The sequence below is a fragment of the Sorex fumeus genome, unplaced genomic scaffold, assembly GCF_029834395.1.
Source record: "Sorex fumeus unplaced genomic scaffold, SorFum_2.1 ptg000024l, whole genome shotgun sequence".
NCBI lineage: Eukaryota > Metazoa > Chordata > Mammalia > Eulipotyphla > Soricidae > Sorex > Sorex fumeus.
The window spans coordinates 6,413,808-6,430,813 of record NW_026606081.1 but is presented as its reverse complement, the minus strand read 5'-3'; the positions used below and the strand labels follow the sequence as shown (position 1 = coordinate 6,430,813).

The window sequence follows — 17,006 nt, the reverse complement described above, 5'->3', positions numbered from 1 at the left end:
ACTCGGGATGGGAGATGCTTGCCGAAAGTAGACTATAGACCGAACATGATGGCCATTCAATACTTGCATTGCAGACCACAACATCTTAAAGGAAAGAGAGAGTAAAAGGGAATGCCCCTGCCACAGAGGCGGAGGGGGGGAGGGCAGCGGTGGGGTAGGAAGGGGATGGGAGGAATGCTGGGAACATTGGTGGTGGAGGACGGTCACTGGTGGAGGGATGGGCACTCAATCATTGTATGACTGAAAGTAAGCATGAAAGTTTGTAAGTCTGTAACTCTACCTCACAGTGAATCATTAAAAAATTAAAAATTAAAAAAAAGAAGAAATGCTGGTCTATTATCTTTGAGCATAGGTTAACAATACAAGTTTCCAATCACGTGTCATTGTGGTAGCAAATAGTCTAACACTATTTACACAAGTATTTGCAACATTCTACATATCTACCTTTCAGAGTTTAAATATTCTAGTGTTGTATAATGGGAAGATGAGCAACTTTTTAAGGCTGAACGAATCATGAATCCCTCTCCCCTCCCCGTCCTGCAATGGGGACCCCATTTATCGGGCCCCCCAAATGGGTTTGGGTGGCCTCAGCACATAAAAGTCTGCAAATAAGAGACCACAACACCCAAAAGGAGAGAGAGAACACAGGGGATTGCCCTGCCACAGAGACAGGGGGGATGGGGGGATGGGGGTGGGAGGGATATTATCCATGGTGGTGGAAAATGGGCACTGGTGGAGGGATGGGTATCTGATCATTGTATAATTGAAACCAAAGCACAAAAAATTGTAAATCTACAACTTTAAAAAAAATAAAATAAAATAAAGGGAAAAAAAAGTCTGCAAATAAGAACAAGACACATTGAAACAGCAAAGGTTCTTGGAGTCAAAATATGAATACATACAACTGGAAAAAGATATATATTTATAAAACTGACCTGCGACAGTGGGGTTAGAGACAAGAGGGACTAATGCTAACTGTATATTTTTAGGGACTTGTACATACCTGGAAACATCTAGATACGCATTTGGTAAAAGACACAGGATGAGATTATCTTGTCCCATTGGTTTTAAAAGTTAACAGTACAATTTGGCTGCTCGTTGCATGCTCAGGTTACTATAAACTCTTTGGGGAGGTTGTCTTTCTGATAGCCTGATGTTGAGACTGTCACTGCATTCATCATCTTAATTAATAGTCATCTGTTGGTCTTAGACCTCCACCTCAGCCAAAGCTCAGGGGCCTCTCCCTCAGACACTGTTTTTCAGTGAGCAGATGGTAAGGGGGCCTGTGTTCGTTCCTTCGTTGGGGAGGCAAGGGGAAAAGATAGGTCTGAGAGAGTCTTGGAAAGAGACTGGAGGGAAACTATAAATCAGAGACTCATCTGTTGCATTGTAGAATGCTATGTGCCCGGATTCATAGTCTAAGAAAACGCCCACCTTACGCACAGGTTCTTTGACATGTTGGCCCTTTAGAGGGGAGGAGACCCAAAGACTATAGTCCTCTCCAATTTTTAAGCCTATGAGTGAGAAGAGGTCCCCAGGAGGCTTTGGGTGATTCCCTTTCCTGCTCACTGAGTCCTTGCAGATGCCCACTTCCCACTCTGTCTTGTTGCCTACTTCCACTTCCCAGTAGTGCCTCCCAGACGAGAAGATCTGAGCACCCAACACAGTTGCAGACTGGTCGAATCTTTCTGGGTTGTCAGGTAACTGCTGCTGGGTTCCTCCGTGTCTCACACTTTTCAGATCTTCAGACAAGACTAGATGGGCATTGGCAGTGACTGGATCGAGAGTAATATCAGCTGCAAGAGTCAAAAAGAATAATTCCTCTCTTGAATCAACGGAACAAGCCAGTGTGACTCTAAAAAATAACATTTAGTAAGTGTGGTGGGAGGTTTCCTGTGAATTGGAGCATAAGCTGAGCACTCCTGTATTGCAAAAGGGACAGTGAAACAAAATTAAGAAAGTTGGGTACAGAATGATACTGAGCCTGCCTGAAGAGAGAGGAATCTCAGGTAAATTTTTCTGTCCAACAGACAGATTAGAACTCAAAGCTCTTTACCCTCAAAGGATATACGGTACCATTTGTATACACATTAGTGAACATTGAGTCTGGTCCTTCTGTTTGTGTGTGAGAGAAATAAAAGCTCTTATCAATTACTAATCTCCTACTTTGGTGTCAAACATTTTTATGTATTCTAAGCACTATCACACTTAAACATGCCATGTATTATTAATTTTGTTTCGATTTTTATAGAAGACAAACAGATTCTTGGCTAAGATAACAAAGTTGTGAGTTTTGGGGGGCTTCTGGAGGTCTTTTTTTTTTTTTTTGGCTTTTTGGGTCATACCCGGTGATGCACAGGGGTTACTCCTGGTTCCTGCACTCAGGAATTACTCCTGGTTCACGCACTCAGGAATTACTCCTGGCAGTGCTTGGGGGGCCACAGGGGATGCAAGGCAAACCCCCTACCCACTATGCTATCTCTCCAGCCCCCAGTTGTGAGTGTTTAATGGAAGTTCCAATCACATTTCTTATCATGCCTTATTTCTTGTGACCTCAAGATGATGGTGAGATATATCATGAACCCACGAGATAGTCACAGTTGCTTCTTCCAGCCTCCATTAACTGTGCTGACAATATAATGTCCCCCTATGCATAGTTTTATTTCTTTATAGATTGGGTCTAACCAGAATCTTTGTGACTAACATCAATTGTCTGTGGGTGACTGAACAATCTACAAGAGGAAAAGGTTACTGTCAGAGATCTAATGCCATCGTAAACACTTTTCAACACCCATTGAATTCAGAGTCCATGAGCTCTCCCTCTGAAGATCAGATTGACAAAAGTTGAGAATTAGTGCAGTCCTGCCTAAGTATCTGGAGCCTTCTCAGAGGATAATTCTTTGAATGATTCCTTACAGGGCCTTGAAGTTTAAGTCAGGGCTAGTAACTTAATGTGCTGGAGTACATGTTTTATATGCAGGAAACACAGGTTCACTTTCCAGCACATGATTCCTAGAGTACTAGTAGGAGTAGGTGCCAAACACTGATGGATACCTAGCCCCCAACCCTCCCAACAAAGAAATTAAAGTTTGTTCATTTGTATCTTGACAAGGACAGAAATATGCAGAAGCCCTTGCCGAAAGATATGCATGTGTGTGTGTGTGTGTGCACGCAAGGCAGGTGGTATACAATTAAAAACAGACAAAAGAAAAGGAAAGCCTCTGAGTCCTAGACAGAAAATAAAGCCACATCCAACGTCAAACATGTCCCACTGTTTCTTTCTGCTCTGGCACAGGAGAGTGATACGTATTCCCCGCAGCCTAGTGCTGATGCAGGGTACTTTAATCGAATCGAATAAGCTCAAGGGCTCAGTTCTGCCTCCCTAATACATACTCAGGTTAATACTGGAATTCCCTGGAGGTTTGACAAAAAAGACTGACTTACTGCAGAATTTTCTGAGCATGTCTCTCATTCCAGTGATGCGGCACAGACACAGTTCCATGGTGGTTGCCTCTGGACACTGAAGCAAGAGTGGCTCACTCCTACAAAAGGACAGAAACCATCAGTTAGCCTGCTCCTGCCAGCACCCAGAGCCTGCCCCAATAAGGGAGTCTATTCCTTTTACCTCAGTAGCAGGGACCCTCTCATGCCCGCACTGATCACCTCTTTCATCCAACTACACCCCTGTGTCTTCCAAGTGAACACAGAAAGCAAACCTACCTTTCCAATGTTTCTCTCAAATCCTAAATATATTAGGGGGTAGGGAGAGAAAGGGAGAGAGAGAGGGGAAGAGAGAATTAGTATTTGTGCATTTTTAACATTAACAAAGACTAGCACTTTAGCACTGTCCTCCTGTTGTTCATCAATTTGCTCGAGCGGGCACCAGTAATGTCTCCATTGTGAGACTTGTTGTTACTGTTTTCGGCATTTCAAATATGCCATGGGGAGCTTGCCAGGCTCTGCAGTACTGGCAGGATACTCTCAGTAGCTCTCCAGGAGGGACGGAGGAATCGAACCCGGGTTGACCGCATGCAAGGCAAACACCCTACCCACTATGCTACTGCTCCAGCAAAGACTGGTGGGGTAAAATTATTTGCAACTATCAAGAATCTATATCCCAAGACTTTAGAACAATGGCTTTCAACTCTGCCTATAGACTGGTGCTCGTCCACAGGATAACAAAAGGATAAAAAAAAAAATTGGTCTAACCTATTAGTTATAACTGTTGGTCAGTGGACACAGTGTAAAAAGTATGGTTTAGAACACCTTGAGTAGAACAAATGGTAGAACAAAACATCCAAATTCCATTGTCAAAAGAACAAACTATTGGCCAAAGAGACAAGCTATCAGAGCCATTATGCAGGGCTTGCAGAAGCCAGAGAGAAGCATAAGAAAGAAATCTTGTGAGAGTGTTCCGAGCCGGTGTATGGGTGGGTTGAATTAGTGGCATTCTGGAAGTTATCCTTGGAGAGAGATACATAATTAGTGTTGTCTCAAATAGTGTATTTATTTGAGAAGATCCCGAGAAAGCAGTAGCAGCCGAGGCAGGCAACCAAACAGAGATAGAAAAGAAAGACTTGATACACAGAGAACCTGGGTTCTACCACTAATTAAATATTTAGTAAACGGATTCTCTGTCACAGATCTGAGTAATTTTGCCAGTGCTACAATAAACCTAATTCATGTGCAACAACCACCATCCTCTTATCTTTGTGAAGACTAAAGTGCCTACACAAAGGACATGTTCCTTAAAGTTCAAATATTCATGATATTGAGATTGCAAAAAGAAAGGAAGAGCAAAAGTTAGAGAGGAGTCATCATCAGGTTTGGGTGGGATAACAATTTCCCTGCGGTCCTCCCCTCACTTTGTCCCTCACTCCGCCCCGCCCCCCCAAGGTTTTATTCATAGCACAGAGTATTGACTCTCAAGGGAAACCATCTGGTCGCCAGAACCTAGTTTTTCAGGTTAAGCAAAAAAAAATATTTAGTATGCTTTGAAATTTGATAGGTGACTACAAGTTTGTTTTTTTCGTTAATTTTTCTCCCACTTACCTCAAAAGACTCTATAATGGAATTCTGACACATGTTCTCTACGTGTTCAACCATTTTGTTTAGGCATCGTATTTGCTGTGTCAGCTTGATCTCATTTTCCCGCAGTTTTTTTATGTTCTCTCTCTCCACTTTCTCCAGCAACTGCAGCTGCAGCTCCTCCTCCTCCTTCAGGAACTCATGCATTTTTTCATATTCTGACACAGCAACTTGCTTACAGGACTTTGTCTCTTCCTGCCATCACACACACACACACACACACACACACACACACACACACACACAAATATAATAAAGTTAGAAACAGAAGCACCATTGTAACTTTAATCTTTACAAAGTCTTACAGTTCCACTCTGACAATTCTTGAAACCTGACACAAAACTTGTATTTGATTGCCAACCTGAATAAGTGCAAAACAGATGCCCCTCCCCCCCAAAAAAAAATGACAGGAGGTGATCTGTGTTATGATTGAAACTAGAGCAAATTAAGCATGGACAAGACTAAGGAAAAAGTGCTGAGCTAATCAACAAACATTTATTTAATGAAAGCATTAAATTAAAACTGTGAGAAATCTATATCACAAATACTTCCATTTTAAGATTTCAAATTTTAATGGGAGGATTAGAAATAATTTTTTTTTATCTCTAACAAAGAGCTCCCTGCTTTGCTAGACAATTCAGGTTCAAAGCTGTGAATAACCCTGAGCATTAGTTCACAAATTTTTACTATCTTGTCTTTATTTCCCTTTCTAATTCTCTTTTTTCTTTTCCTTTTATTAGGTGGTGGGGGTAGTACACACCCTTTGGTGCTCAGGGGCTACTACTGTATCTGTTCTCTGTGATCATCCCTGGTAGTGCTCAGGGCTCCATATGGGATGCACAGGCTTGAACCCAGGTTAGCAACTTGCAAGGCAAGTAAGTACCTTACCTGCTCTCATCTCTCTCCTGTCCCTTTACTTCTTTTATTTGTCTTGTTGCCCTTCAAAGAATGATACCTTTTAAAAAAATATTTTCTAGCTCTTTGTCTCTAATAGACACTTGAAAATAAATTTTAATTAGCATAATAGAAGCTCGGAGACCCCTCGAGCGGGCCCAGTAACGTCTCCATTGGAGACTTTGTTGTTACTGTGTCTGGCATATTGAATACTCTCGGTAGATTGCCGGGCTCTCCGAGAGGGGCGGAGGAATCGAACTCGGGTTGGCCATGTTGGCTGCATGCAAGGCAAACGCCCTACCACTGTGCTATTGCTCCAGCCCACAAAAGCAAGAAATCAAGCATGCCAAGGAACAAGGGTGAGTCTGAGGATTGCCAGATGGACAAGGGAAGGCAGCCAAAAGGAGGAGGCTGCGGGTGGAAGGATTGCATCTGTAAACATTCTACTTGTTCCTGGTGTTGTACTCACCATCCCTTTAGTCCCTCTCTCAGAGTCATACCTAAGATGCAAGGGAAAAAAAAAAAGACAAAGACACATACTGACCTTGCACAATATCACTCTCTCCCTCTCATGAGTTAATATCACTTGAGTTTCCTTTCTCTTTTTACACAAGAGAATGAGGAGTTCCTGGAGTTTTCCCTACAACAGAGAGGAAGTCTATGAAAAACGAACAGAGCACCCAGGTCATGAAGGCATGGGGGGTCCAAACCAAGCACAGGGCCAAGATTCTAAAGCAATGGAAGCAGGGGCGAACACCAGGTTAGCAAGCTGGTACCTGGAGATCAGCCCCATGACTATCATGATAGAGGAGCAAATAGGAGTTAGGTGATGGAACCAGATTTGTGTTCTAGGATTAAGAAGAATCAGCCACTCTTACTTTGTGGTACTCCTCAACTTCATTCGTCTGATACGTTCTGCTTGCACCGCGACCTTGGATTTTTAAAGTTTTCACATCCTGGACATCAGAGATCACCTTAGGAACCACCAACATTCTCCTATGGTTGCCCTCTTTCTGCAGCACATGAGATCTGAGTTGCTTGCCAATGCCAGCCAGCCTCCCCAAACGCTCATTGGGCTGAAAGTTCGGGGACTCCAAAGTTCTCCAGCACTCAGGACAAGATAGAGGAGCATTATGTTCCTCCCAGTTCTTCATGAGACACACTAGACAAAAGCTGTGCCCACACTCCGTGGTCACTGGGTTGGTGAAATAGTTCAAGCAGATGAAACAGGTGAGTTCTTCTCTGAGATTCTCCATCAGATGTGCTGTAGATATTGTCTCAAAGCAGGACATGGAGACAAGTTTAGGCAGCCTCTTCCCTGAAATTCTGTTGTTGTAACAAGTGGCAGATCAGTTGCTATGTTGTTTTTTCAAGAAACTCTTTACTCTCCTATGTGCCAGTTTCATTGGCATATACTGTTCCCACACAAAGCCAATTATGACTTAATGTAGAACTCCAGTCAACAGGGTTCATCAACAACCTCAAACATTTCAGGTATTTCTCACTGGGCTGAACACTGGGAATCTTTTCTCCAAGAGGAATCTCATTTTGAAAGTTTATCATTACATGTAAAGAGTATTATGGAAATATTTAAATGCATGGATTTAGGCTGGAACTTTGGGCAATTCACGATAAACCAATACAGAGATTGGATTTATGAACTCTAATAATATTTGAATTGGAAATGTAGTTCAGATATTTTTGTAAAACTCTACTGATAGAAATTAATTGAGAAAAAGACATATTTTTTATAATTTTTATCCATTCTCAATAGTCCCTTTTCTGCACTTGACCAAAACCTAAAAGCTTTTACTCCTCTGTCAGGCACTGTGTCTTTTACTTTCATTTAGCTATCCCAACAAAATAATAATCATTGCCTGGAAGTATTTCCTGACTCTCAATGTATAATGTATTGCTAGAGTTAGAGTAATTGTCCTATTCTGTCAAAGATTTCAGCTTTTAGCCACCGTCAAAGGCTTCTTTGTGAAAGTTACCCCAAGAGGCCATCACTATGGAGTGGGTGGAAAGAATTCTATTTTTTTAAGACAATTTGTCTCACAGAGTTCACTCTTTGCAGATATCCAAATCAGACCTTCTTAACATTTTTTACTGGACAGAAGTGAAATGCAGACGTTATTTTTAGACTATAGAAGGAAACAAGTTTAGCATAGATACTTGTATAAAATGATCACTAAGATTAGTGCCATTTTTTTTTTGTATTTGCACTTTTTGGTAGGGTAGAGGGTTGATTCACACCTGACTATGCTCAGGGAAGACTCTTGATGGTGCGAAAGGGACCATATGTTCAGGGAATCAATCCTAGACTGACTGTGTGTAGTTTGAAAATTTTAGAAAGTCACTATGCCGAATGCTCACGAATCAGTTCTTATCGTGTCTCACCCTCCACTCAATCTCTGATTTCAAAGTGGGACTTTGAAATCTCTCAGTGTCTAACCAGCTCTGCTTTCACATTAATTTCATCATGCCTTATTTCTGTTGTTACTGTCACGCTCCAACTTGGCAGCCTTCCATGGGTCACTATTGCTTGTCATTTCATTGATTCCTTTCTGAACTTCATGCTTCCAACAATCCTTCTTCCCTTCTTGTCTTCAACAGGATATTGTTTTCTTGTTTTGACTTTGATAGAACTTTTATCACCTAAGATTGTTCTGCTTCCATTTTTCTTTCCCTAGCCAACACTTATTTTTTTTTCTGACACTTAAATCAAATATTTAAATCATGTATTCCTTATATCGCATTTTTAAATTTCTGGGATACTGGCTGGAGCGACAGCACAGCTGGTAGGGCATTTGCCTTGCATGCGGCCGACCCAGGTTCGATTTTTCTGTCCCTCTCGGACAGTCTGGCAAGCTACTGAAAATATCCTACCCACACAGCGGAGCCTGGCAAGCTCCTCATGACGTATTTGATTTGCCAAAACTAGTAACAACAAGTCTCACAACGTTACTGGTGCCCGCTCGAGCAAATCGATAAACAATGGGAGGACAGTGCTACTGGGCCAGGGAGAGAGCACTATAGCTAGGGAGCTCACTTTGCAAGCGGCAGATGACCTAGGTTCAATACCCATCATAACTAGGAATGATCTCCCTGAGTCCCACTAGGAGTAATCCCTGAGTACAGATCCAGAAGCCCTTAAGCACCACTGGGTAAGGAAGGAAAAAATAAAATAAAAATAAATAAAATCATTGGGATGATTTTAGTAAGAAAAAGAAATAACCAGAGTAAAGATTTATGTTAATTGAAATAGGAAGAAAGGAAGCATCCTTTTGGAGTAATAAAAGTTCTGTTTAGACTGCTTCCAAGCTAGTAACTAAGGAAGCGCTTCCAAATATCATTAGAAGTTAGTCTTTAGGATCTTGCAAAACAAAACCCTTAGTAATGCTATCCATCATCATTGGGGAAAAGAATTAACACTTACAATTAATGTATTATTCACACACAAATTTAGAAGTGTTTGACAGTAACTGGAATTATTTTTAAAAGCCTTGTTAAAAAAGTTGTGTTACATCACAGACGTTATATTCCAATTTGGAATGCGTGACCTGCATTACATGACTTACATGACTTATTACCACTAAATCGCTAATGGAGCGATAGCACAGGGGTAGGGCGTTCGCCTTACAAGCGGCCAACATGGTCGACCCGAGTTTGATTCCTCCGCCCCTCTTGGAGAGCCTGGCAAGCTACCGAGAGTATCTCGCCCCCACAGCAGAGCCTGGCAAGCTCCCCGTGACGTAATTCAATATGCCAAACACAGTAACAACAAAGTCTCCAATGGAGACGTTACTGGGCCCGCTTGAGCAAATCGACGATCAACGGGAGGGCCTTTACCTTTACCTTACCTTTAAATTATCAAAAATACTTCAGTAAAAGAAAATTTGTGAAGCATTTTATATCTCACCGTGAGAACATTAATTCCTTGTCTGGGGGTTTACTAAGCTGCTGTTGCTAGTTGAGCCTTTGGTGTTAATGTTTTCTGTTAATTGAGCTTAGTTGGCTTCTACGCTAAGTTCTCATCCAATTTGGTGTGCTCCTGCTGAAATATTAGTATTGTAGAGTTTGGAGCTATTGCTCCAGAAAATCCAGAATCAACTGGGCAGTGAGATTACACAATGTTTGGTCATGGGATGTGGGTGTGGCTGCCAAGGTTTCTGGAAGTACAAGGGGTGGGGATGGAAGAGGTTTCCTGTCCCCACTCCGAAAACGCCTGGAGTTATCAGCCAAAAATGTTGGTGTACCTTAAATATTCAGCAGTTTGACGTCTCTCTCAATCTCACTTGTTATCTTATAAGAAAACAAAAAAAATTCCAGTTCTCTCAATGAAATGGTACAGTTCAAGTGCTTTCAGGAAGAAACTGGATAGCTGTTGTTACGGTGTGCTATTGTGACAGGTATCTGAAATCATTGGCTACACTCACTGTTAAGAATGGGCCATTGGGGCTTTTGGCAGAAATGTGTCCGGTACCTACAGTAGATTAGCGGCACTGGGCCACCCCAGGTGGGAATTGGTTTCGTGCCTTGGCCTGCTCCCCTTGGTGGCCCAGTGGCCGCCATCTTCCAGAGGCCACTGGACATTCAGGTTTGGGCCCTCAGAGACGAGACACATGGGGCCTCATGGGTTGGGGGTGGAGCCAGCCCTTTCCTCCCTGTCCCAGTGAGACCCTGAGTCGCCACCCACGAACAGCCTCTCTGGCTCTAATCAAGCTGCTTAATGGCCAGAATCTCAGAGACTCAGAAATAAATCTCAAAACCCAGCAGCTTTTGGCAGAAATGTGTCCGGACCATACAGTAGGTTACTGTGGCCGGGCCACCCCAGGAGGAAAGGGTGCTGTCCCTCTGCCTGCTCCTCTTGGTGGCCAGGTGGCTGCCATCTGCCAGAGGCCATTGGACAGTCAGGTTTGGGCCTGCAGTGGCAACACACGTGGGGTCTCATGGTATGGGGGTAGAGCCGGCCCTTTCCTCCCTGTCCCAACGAGACTCCGAGTCGCCACCCACAAATGGCCTCTTTGGCTTCTGATCAAGATGCTTAACAGCCATGATCTTAGAGACTAAGAAACAAATCTTGGAACCCAGCGGCTTTGACAGAAATGTGTCTGGTCCCTGCAGTAGGTTACCGGCTATGGACCACCCAAGGTGGGAATAAGTTTTGTGCCTTAGCCTGCTCCCCCTGGTGGCCCGGTGGCCGCCATCCTCCTGAGGCCACTGGACAGTCAGGTTTGGGCCTGCAGTAATGAGACACGTGGGGCCTCACAGGATGGGGGTGGAGCCGGCCCTTTCCTCCCCATCCCAATGAGACCCCAAGTTGCCACCCACAAATGGCCTCACTGGCTCCTGATCAATCTGCTTAACTAAGGCCATGATCCCAGAGACTCAGTAACAAATCTTGGAACCCAGCAGGTTTTGGCAAGAAATCTCTCCAGATTTAATTGTTAAAATGTTGTAATTTCAAAATCCTACGGCCACTACTGCAACTGCGCAACATCATATGTTATTCATAACCAGCAATAGAAAACAAATTGTCTACTGTTACCTTTTCGGCACATCTGAGTGTTGGGGTAAAATCCCAAATTATAATGGTGGGTCTGGTGTGAAAATTTTGAATGTAATCAAAGTAGAGAGAGAGAGAGAGAGTAATGTGGACATCATCTGCCCCACAGGTACGGGGAAGGTGTGGGATGGGGGTATACTGGGGGTTTTGGCGGTGCAGAATGGGCACTGGTGGAGGTATGGGTGTTTCATTGTATAACCGAGACTTTAACCCAAAAGCTTTGTAACTGCTCTCACAGTGATTCAATAAATAAAATTATAAAAAATGGGGGGAAAAAAAAGTAAGGTGGAGTTCATGCACAATTCAATCAGCCTAATCAGTGACTGAATAAATAGCAGTACTCCTACATAAAAAAAAAAGAAGAATGAACCATAGGGAGTTGTAATACCATCTCTTAAACACATTTAGTAGGTTTAGTTCATAGAAGACGAAATGAAGAAATAGCACAAACCATACAAAAATACTCTAGTCTACAAAGATAACAAGGGTTAACAAGCATTGCATGTGGCTGTCTCACTGTGTTCCTTTGTGCACTCTTGAGTGTGGCCCTGAAAGTCCAGGAGTAGCCCAGTTAACACCTGGCCATGCAGGGCCTGAGCAACCCTGTACCCTTCAACTCTAGCATTAAACTACTATCTCACTTAGGTTGGCCAAGAATTGCATGGAAGGCCTCCCCTACCTCCTAATCACCTCTTGGGAGACCTTCCCCAAAGGGGGGAACCAGAAAGATAGTATACAGGTAAAGGCTCTTTCCTCATATACGGCTGGGGAACCCCTCTGGAAGTCACCCCTGAGCACAGACGAGGAAGCAGCCCCTGAACATCACTGAAAATGACTCCAAAACCAAACAACAAAAGTATACTGCATAGAGTCAGAATGCTAATACAGCAGAGTAGGTCACTGGCCTTGCGTTCAGCTGACCCAGGTTCAATCCCGCATACCCCATATAGTTCTCTAAACCCTGCCAAGGAGTGATTTCTGAATGCAGAGCCAGGAGTAAGCCCTGAGCACAACCAGGTGTGGCCCCAGACAAGCAAAAACAAATCTTTACTCCAGAGTTGACAATACAATAGCTTTTCTGGCCTATCTCTTTCTAAGGCAATGACTGTAGGACTATCTCCAAGGGTCCACAGTCAAAAATATCACCACATGTAATTAAAACTGGAGCACACAGAAAAGAGCAAGTTTATGCTTGGAGAGATATACGAGGAGTTAAGGAGCTGGCCTCACATCTGTTGACCCTGGTTCAAAACCCGGTATCATATATGGTTCCCTATGCACTCCAGGGGTCATTTCTGAGCACAGAGTTGAGAGTAGTCCCTGAGAACTGCCAGCTGCATTCCAACCTCTCGTCCCCTTCCGCCCCCCAAAAAAAGAAAAGCAGAAAATTTAAAATATAGTAGGACTTAACTATGGGTGAAGGTAGAAGATTAGATAGGGACTTACCTGAAAATATCTTGCCTAAAAGTCTGTAAAACCTCGAGCAAATCGACTTTAAATAAAACAATAATAAATATTTTATTAATTATAATACTCATTTTAATTAATTAATAATAATAAAATAAAACCAGATTTTTTTAAAGTATCCTGTTGTTTTGGGTTTGTATAGTTAAGATAGACTGTGTAACAATGGTTTAGGACAATTAGGGGCAGCCATATGGAGAAATAAAACAACGAAACTTTACCTAACAACGTACATCAGTGTATGCTTCAGATGTGTGTATTCTTCTCATTCTAGTGAAAAATTTGTGTGTGTGTGCAGATGGAGGAGGGTGGGCCACAGGCATCAGTGCTTAGTGGGTATTTCAACCTCTGAGCTCATGGGTCAGTCCCGGCAGTGTTCAGGGAACTGTGTAGTGTTCAGTATTCAACTGGAATCAACCACATATAAGGCAAGCACATTATCCCCGGTCTCCTTGCCATGAATCTGTGCTCATTATTTCCCTTAGAATTGTCTTTTTTACCTATTTATTTATACTGGTTTATGTACCCTGGCAAACTCCCTGTGGATATTCGATATGCCAGAAACAGTAACAACAGGTCTCACAATGGAGACATTACTGATGCCTGCTCAAGCAACTCGACGAACAACAGGAGGACAGTGCTATGTGTTGCTAATTGCCCCACATCTGTTTATGAAGTAGGGAGTATACTTGTTAAACATGTGACCTATGAGTGTATCTAAAGAGTGAAGCACATCATAAGAGGAAATAATTTACCTAGAGAAGAAGTTTCAAATGTACTCTTTTGAAATTTTAAAAGGATTACTTTACTTTAGGGGCTGGAGCGATAGCACAGCAGTAGGGCATTCACCTTGCACGCAGCCAACATGGCCGACCCGAGTTCGATTCCTCCGCCCCTCTCGGAGAGCCCGGCAAGCTACCGAGAGTATTCGATAGGCCAGACACAGTAACAACAAGGTCTCCAATAGAGACGTTACTGGGTCCGCTCGAGCAAATCGACGATCAACGGGAGGGCCTTTACCTTTATCTTTACCTTAATTTTAAAGCATGCTTCAGAACTTAAATACCATTAAGAAAATAATGTTTTGAATGTAAATTACTAAAATATTGAGGACTCCCGTATGTTAACCTAAATACATACCCAAATAACTGGGATGGGGCCAGAGCGATCCTACAGCAGGGATGGAGTTTTCCTTGCACGCAGCTGACCTGGGTTTGATCCTCAGTATCCAATATCGTCCCCTGAGCACTTCCAGGAGTAATTATTGAATGTAGAGCCAGGAGTAAGCTCTGAATATTGCAGCATGTGGCCCCTAAACAAAACAAACAAAAAATTGGAGGGGAGTCACCACATAGTATTCAGGGGACCCTAGATACTCTTAGCAATACTCAGTCATTCAGGCTAGAAGGTTCCATGCAAGGCCCTGGGGGCATGATGCTGCTTGGGGCCTGTGGGGTAAGGAACCATCAGGATTATCACTGCAGTGCTTAGAGGCCACTAAGGCCAAACATGGCATCATTTGGGGCCTTGAAGGCGACACCTAATAGTGCTGGGGTTGGGGGCAGGTGGCACACACAATGCCAGGGACCTAATGAGGGACCCACACAGGCAAAGCTGTACCTGTGGCTTCTACATCACCTTTCCAAACCCAATCAAGAAGTTTTAAAGACAATTCAAGAATGATAACTGTGTGTGCGCCAAGTACCCAATATTAATTTACGAAGAGATCTCCACGAACACAGACTTTTAAGACAATAGCTTTGGGGATGAAACTCAGTGGTGCAGCGTCTGCCTTGAATGCATAATGAGTTTGTCTCTATCTCTGTATCCCTAGAGCCTGATCCCCGATCTCTGCCATCACAACCAAGAGTGTAACCCCTGCACACCACACATGCAACCCTCAGCACTGCAACACCAACACAAACAGCTCTAATTATAACTATATAGTCACTAAAAGCTAACACAATTTTATACACCAAATAGATTTATGCGTCCATTGCATGATATTAAATATACTTTATTCTCTGTCTGTCTGTCTGTCTCTCTCTCTCTCTCTCTCTCTCTCTCTCTCTTTATCTATCTCTTTTCGACCTTGGGCCATACCTGGTGGTATTCAGCAGTTACTCCTGGCCCTGTACTCAGGATTACTCCAAGGACCATATGGGAGGCCGAGAATCCAACATGGGTCAGCCATATGCAAGGCTAATACCCTGCATTATGCACTATTGCTCTGGCCCTCATTGCATAATATTAAAGACCAAAATCATCCCATAGTGGTCTAAATGTGAATAATGCTTGTACTTTATTATACAGTCTCCTGTCCCCGTGCCTGGCTGTCCTCACCGGGGCCCCTTGGAGGGGGAGGGTTGAGGTTCTCTTCCCCTCCGCCCCTCGCCCCGAGCAGAGCCTCAAACCGTTCATTCAGGTTCTTGATGGAGAAGTCTAACCATCTCATAAGTAGGTGGCCAGGTGTTCTTTTGACATCCCCTGGATTCCAGTTAGTAACAACTCTCGGCCAGCGGTTGTCTCTGAATCGCATTATGAGTCCAACCCATCTGATTTTCAACACCTTGGCAAACGAGACAGCATCCCTGATTCTCAATTGTCGATGGAGATTGGAACTCCGGATTCCTTCTCTCACTTGGGTGAAACGTGATATTCCAAGCATAGCTCTTTCGATTCCTCTTTGGGAGACCCAAATAGTGTTCTTTTATTCTGTTTTCATAGGACCCAGGTCGCTGAGGAAGAACAGTGGAGTTGAAAAGATGTTCCCAGAGCCGAAGGTTCTTTGTCCTGTTAACTTCTTCGACGCTCTTGAAAGCATTCCATGCCATTATCTTCCTCCTGTGCAACTCAGGTGCCAGGTCATTCATCGTGTTGAGTTCTCGACCTAGGTACTCATAACTGTTGCATGCGTAGATGTTCGTTCCATTGAGAGCAAATGAAACATCAGGGATGAGTCCATTTCTAATGAAAATTGTCTTTGTGAGATTCAGCTGCAGTCTGACCTTTCCACACTCACAGTCGAAGTCAGCCAGCCTTTGTACTGCTTGGCTACTAATGTTTGATGTTATTAGAACGATGTCATTAGCAAAGCGGAGGTAGTGTAGTTGCCGACCATCTATCTTCACTCCCATTCCTTCCCATTCCAGTCATCGCATGATGTTCTCGAAGGTGGCACTGAAGAGTATCGGTGAAATGGCATCACCCTGCTTAACCCCTCTCTTTACGTCAATGATCACTTCCTTGTAGAATGGTAAGATCCTGGTGGTGTTTCCGGTAATAAAGCTCATGGAGGATTCTCATGTACTGAGTTTGAACGCCTTGTTTGGCTAGGGCTTTGATGACTGCTTCATTCTCAACAGAATCAAAGGTCTTCTTTAAATCAATGAACGTTAGACAGAGCAGCATCTTGAACTCCCGAGAAACCTCAATGAGCTTGGTCACTGTGTGAATATGGTCGATCGTGCTGAATCCTTTTCAGAACCTGGCTTGCTCGCATGGTTGTCCTTCGTCTAGTGTTCTGCCTATACTATTCAGGATGATTCGAGTGAACAACTTGTAGATGACGGACAACAAGCAGATTGGGCTATAGTTGCCAAGGTCATGGATGTCTCTCTTCTTGTACAACAGAAAGGTACACTGGGACAGAAACTTGCATTCAGACAGGTAACATGTGAAGAGCCGAGCCAGTGATACTGGTGGCAGATTCTTCAGGTGTTCGGATCTGACCTTGTCTGGACTGGGAACTATATGCTTTTTTAACAACGAAATGGCGTGTCGAATTTCAGAAGGGAGAACATTGGAAAGGACATATCCATCCTGCGGAATTTGGTATGTGGGCAGAGATCCAAGTAGAAGTCGTGGATAATCTTCTCCATTGCTCTTCTGGAAGATGTGATAGGTCCATCAGGATGTCGGAGGGCAGTAATCTTGGTCTTGTAGTTAGCAAAGGACAGGCGAGCATTGTGAATACTTTTCCAGGCTTCTG

General features: G+C 43.4%; 1 protein-coding gene across 1 annotated transcript; it reads right to left on the bottom strand.

The window, feature by feature from the left end:
- Positions 1 to 1,245: 1,245 nt before the first annotated feature.
- On the bottom strand, positions 1,246 to 7,274 carry TRIML1 (tripartite motif family like 1). The gene is made up of 6 exons (XM_056114404.1): positions 6,861 to 7,274; positions 6,527 to 6,622; positions 5,053 to 5,283; positions 3,721 to 3,743; positions 3,445 to 3,542; positions 1,246 to 1,796 (listed from the first exon to the last, which is right to left on the bottom strand). The coding sequence occupies exons 1-6, from the start codon at positions 7,272 to 7,274 to the stop codon at positions 1,246 to 1,248; spliced, it is 1,413 nt and encodes a 470-aa protein (XP_055970379.1).
- Between the last annotated feature and the right edge of the window lie 9,732 nt (positions 7,275 to 17,006).

Bases quoted from the DNA above. Each gene is read 5' to 3' on its own strand.
- TRIML1 (XM_056114404.1), bottom strand. From the start codon at position 7,274: ATGTCCTGCTTTGAGACAATATCTACAGCACATCTGATGGAGAATCTC. The intron at 6,623-6,860 runs GTAAGAGTGGCT...TCTCTGTTGTAG, and splicing joins AAGTTGAGGAGTACCACAAA to GGAAAACTCCAGGAACTCCT. The intron at 5,284-6,526 runs GTCAGTATGTGT...GTGTGATGGCAG, and splicing joins AGAGAGTGATATTGTGCAAG to GAAGAGACAAAGTCCTGTAA.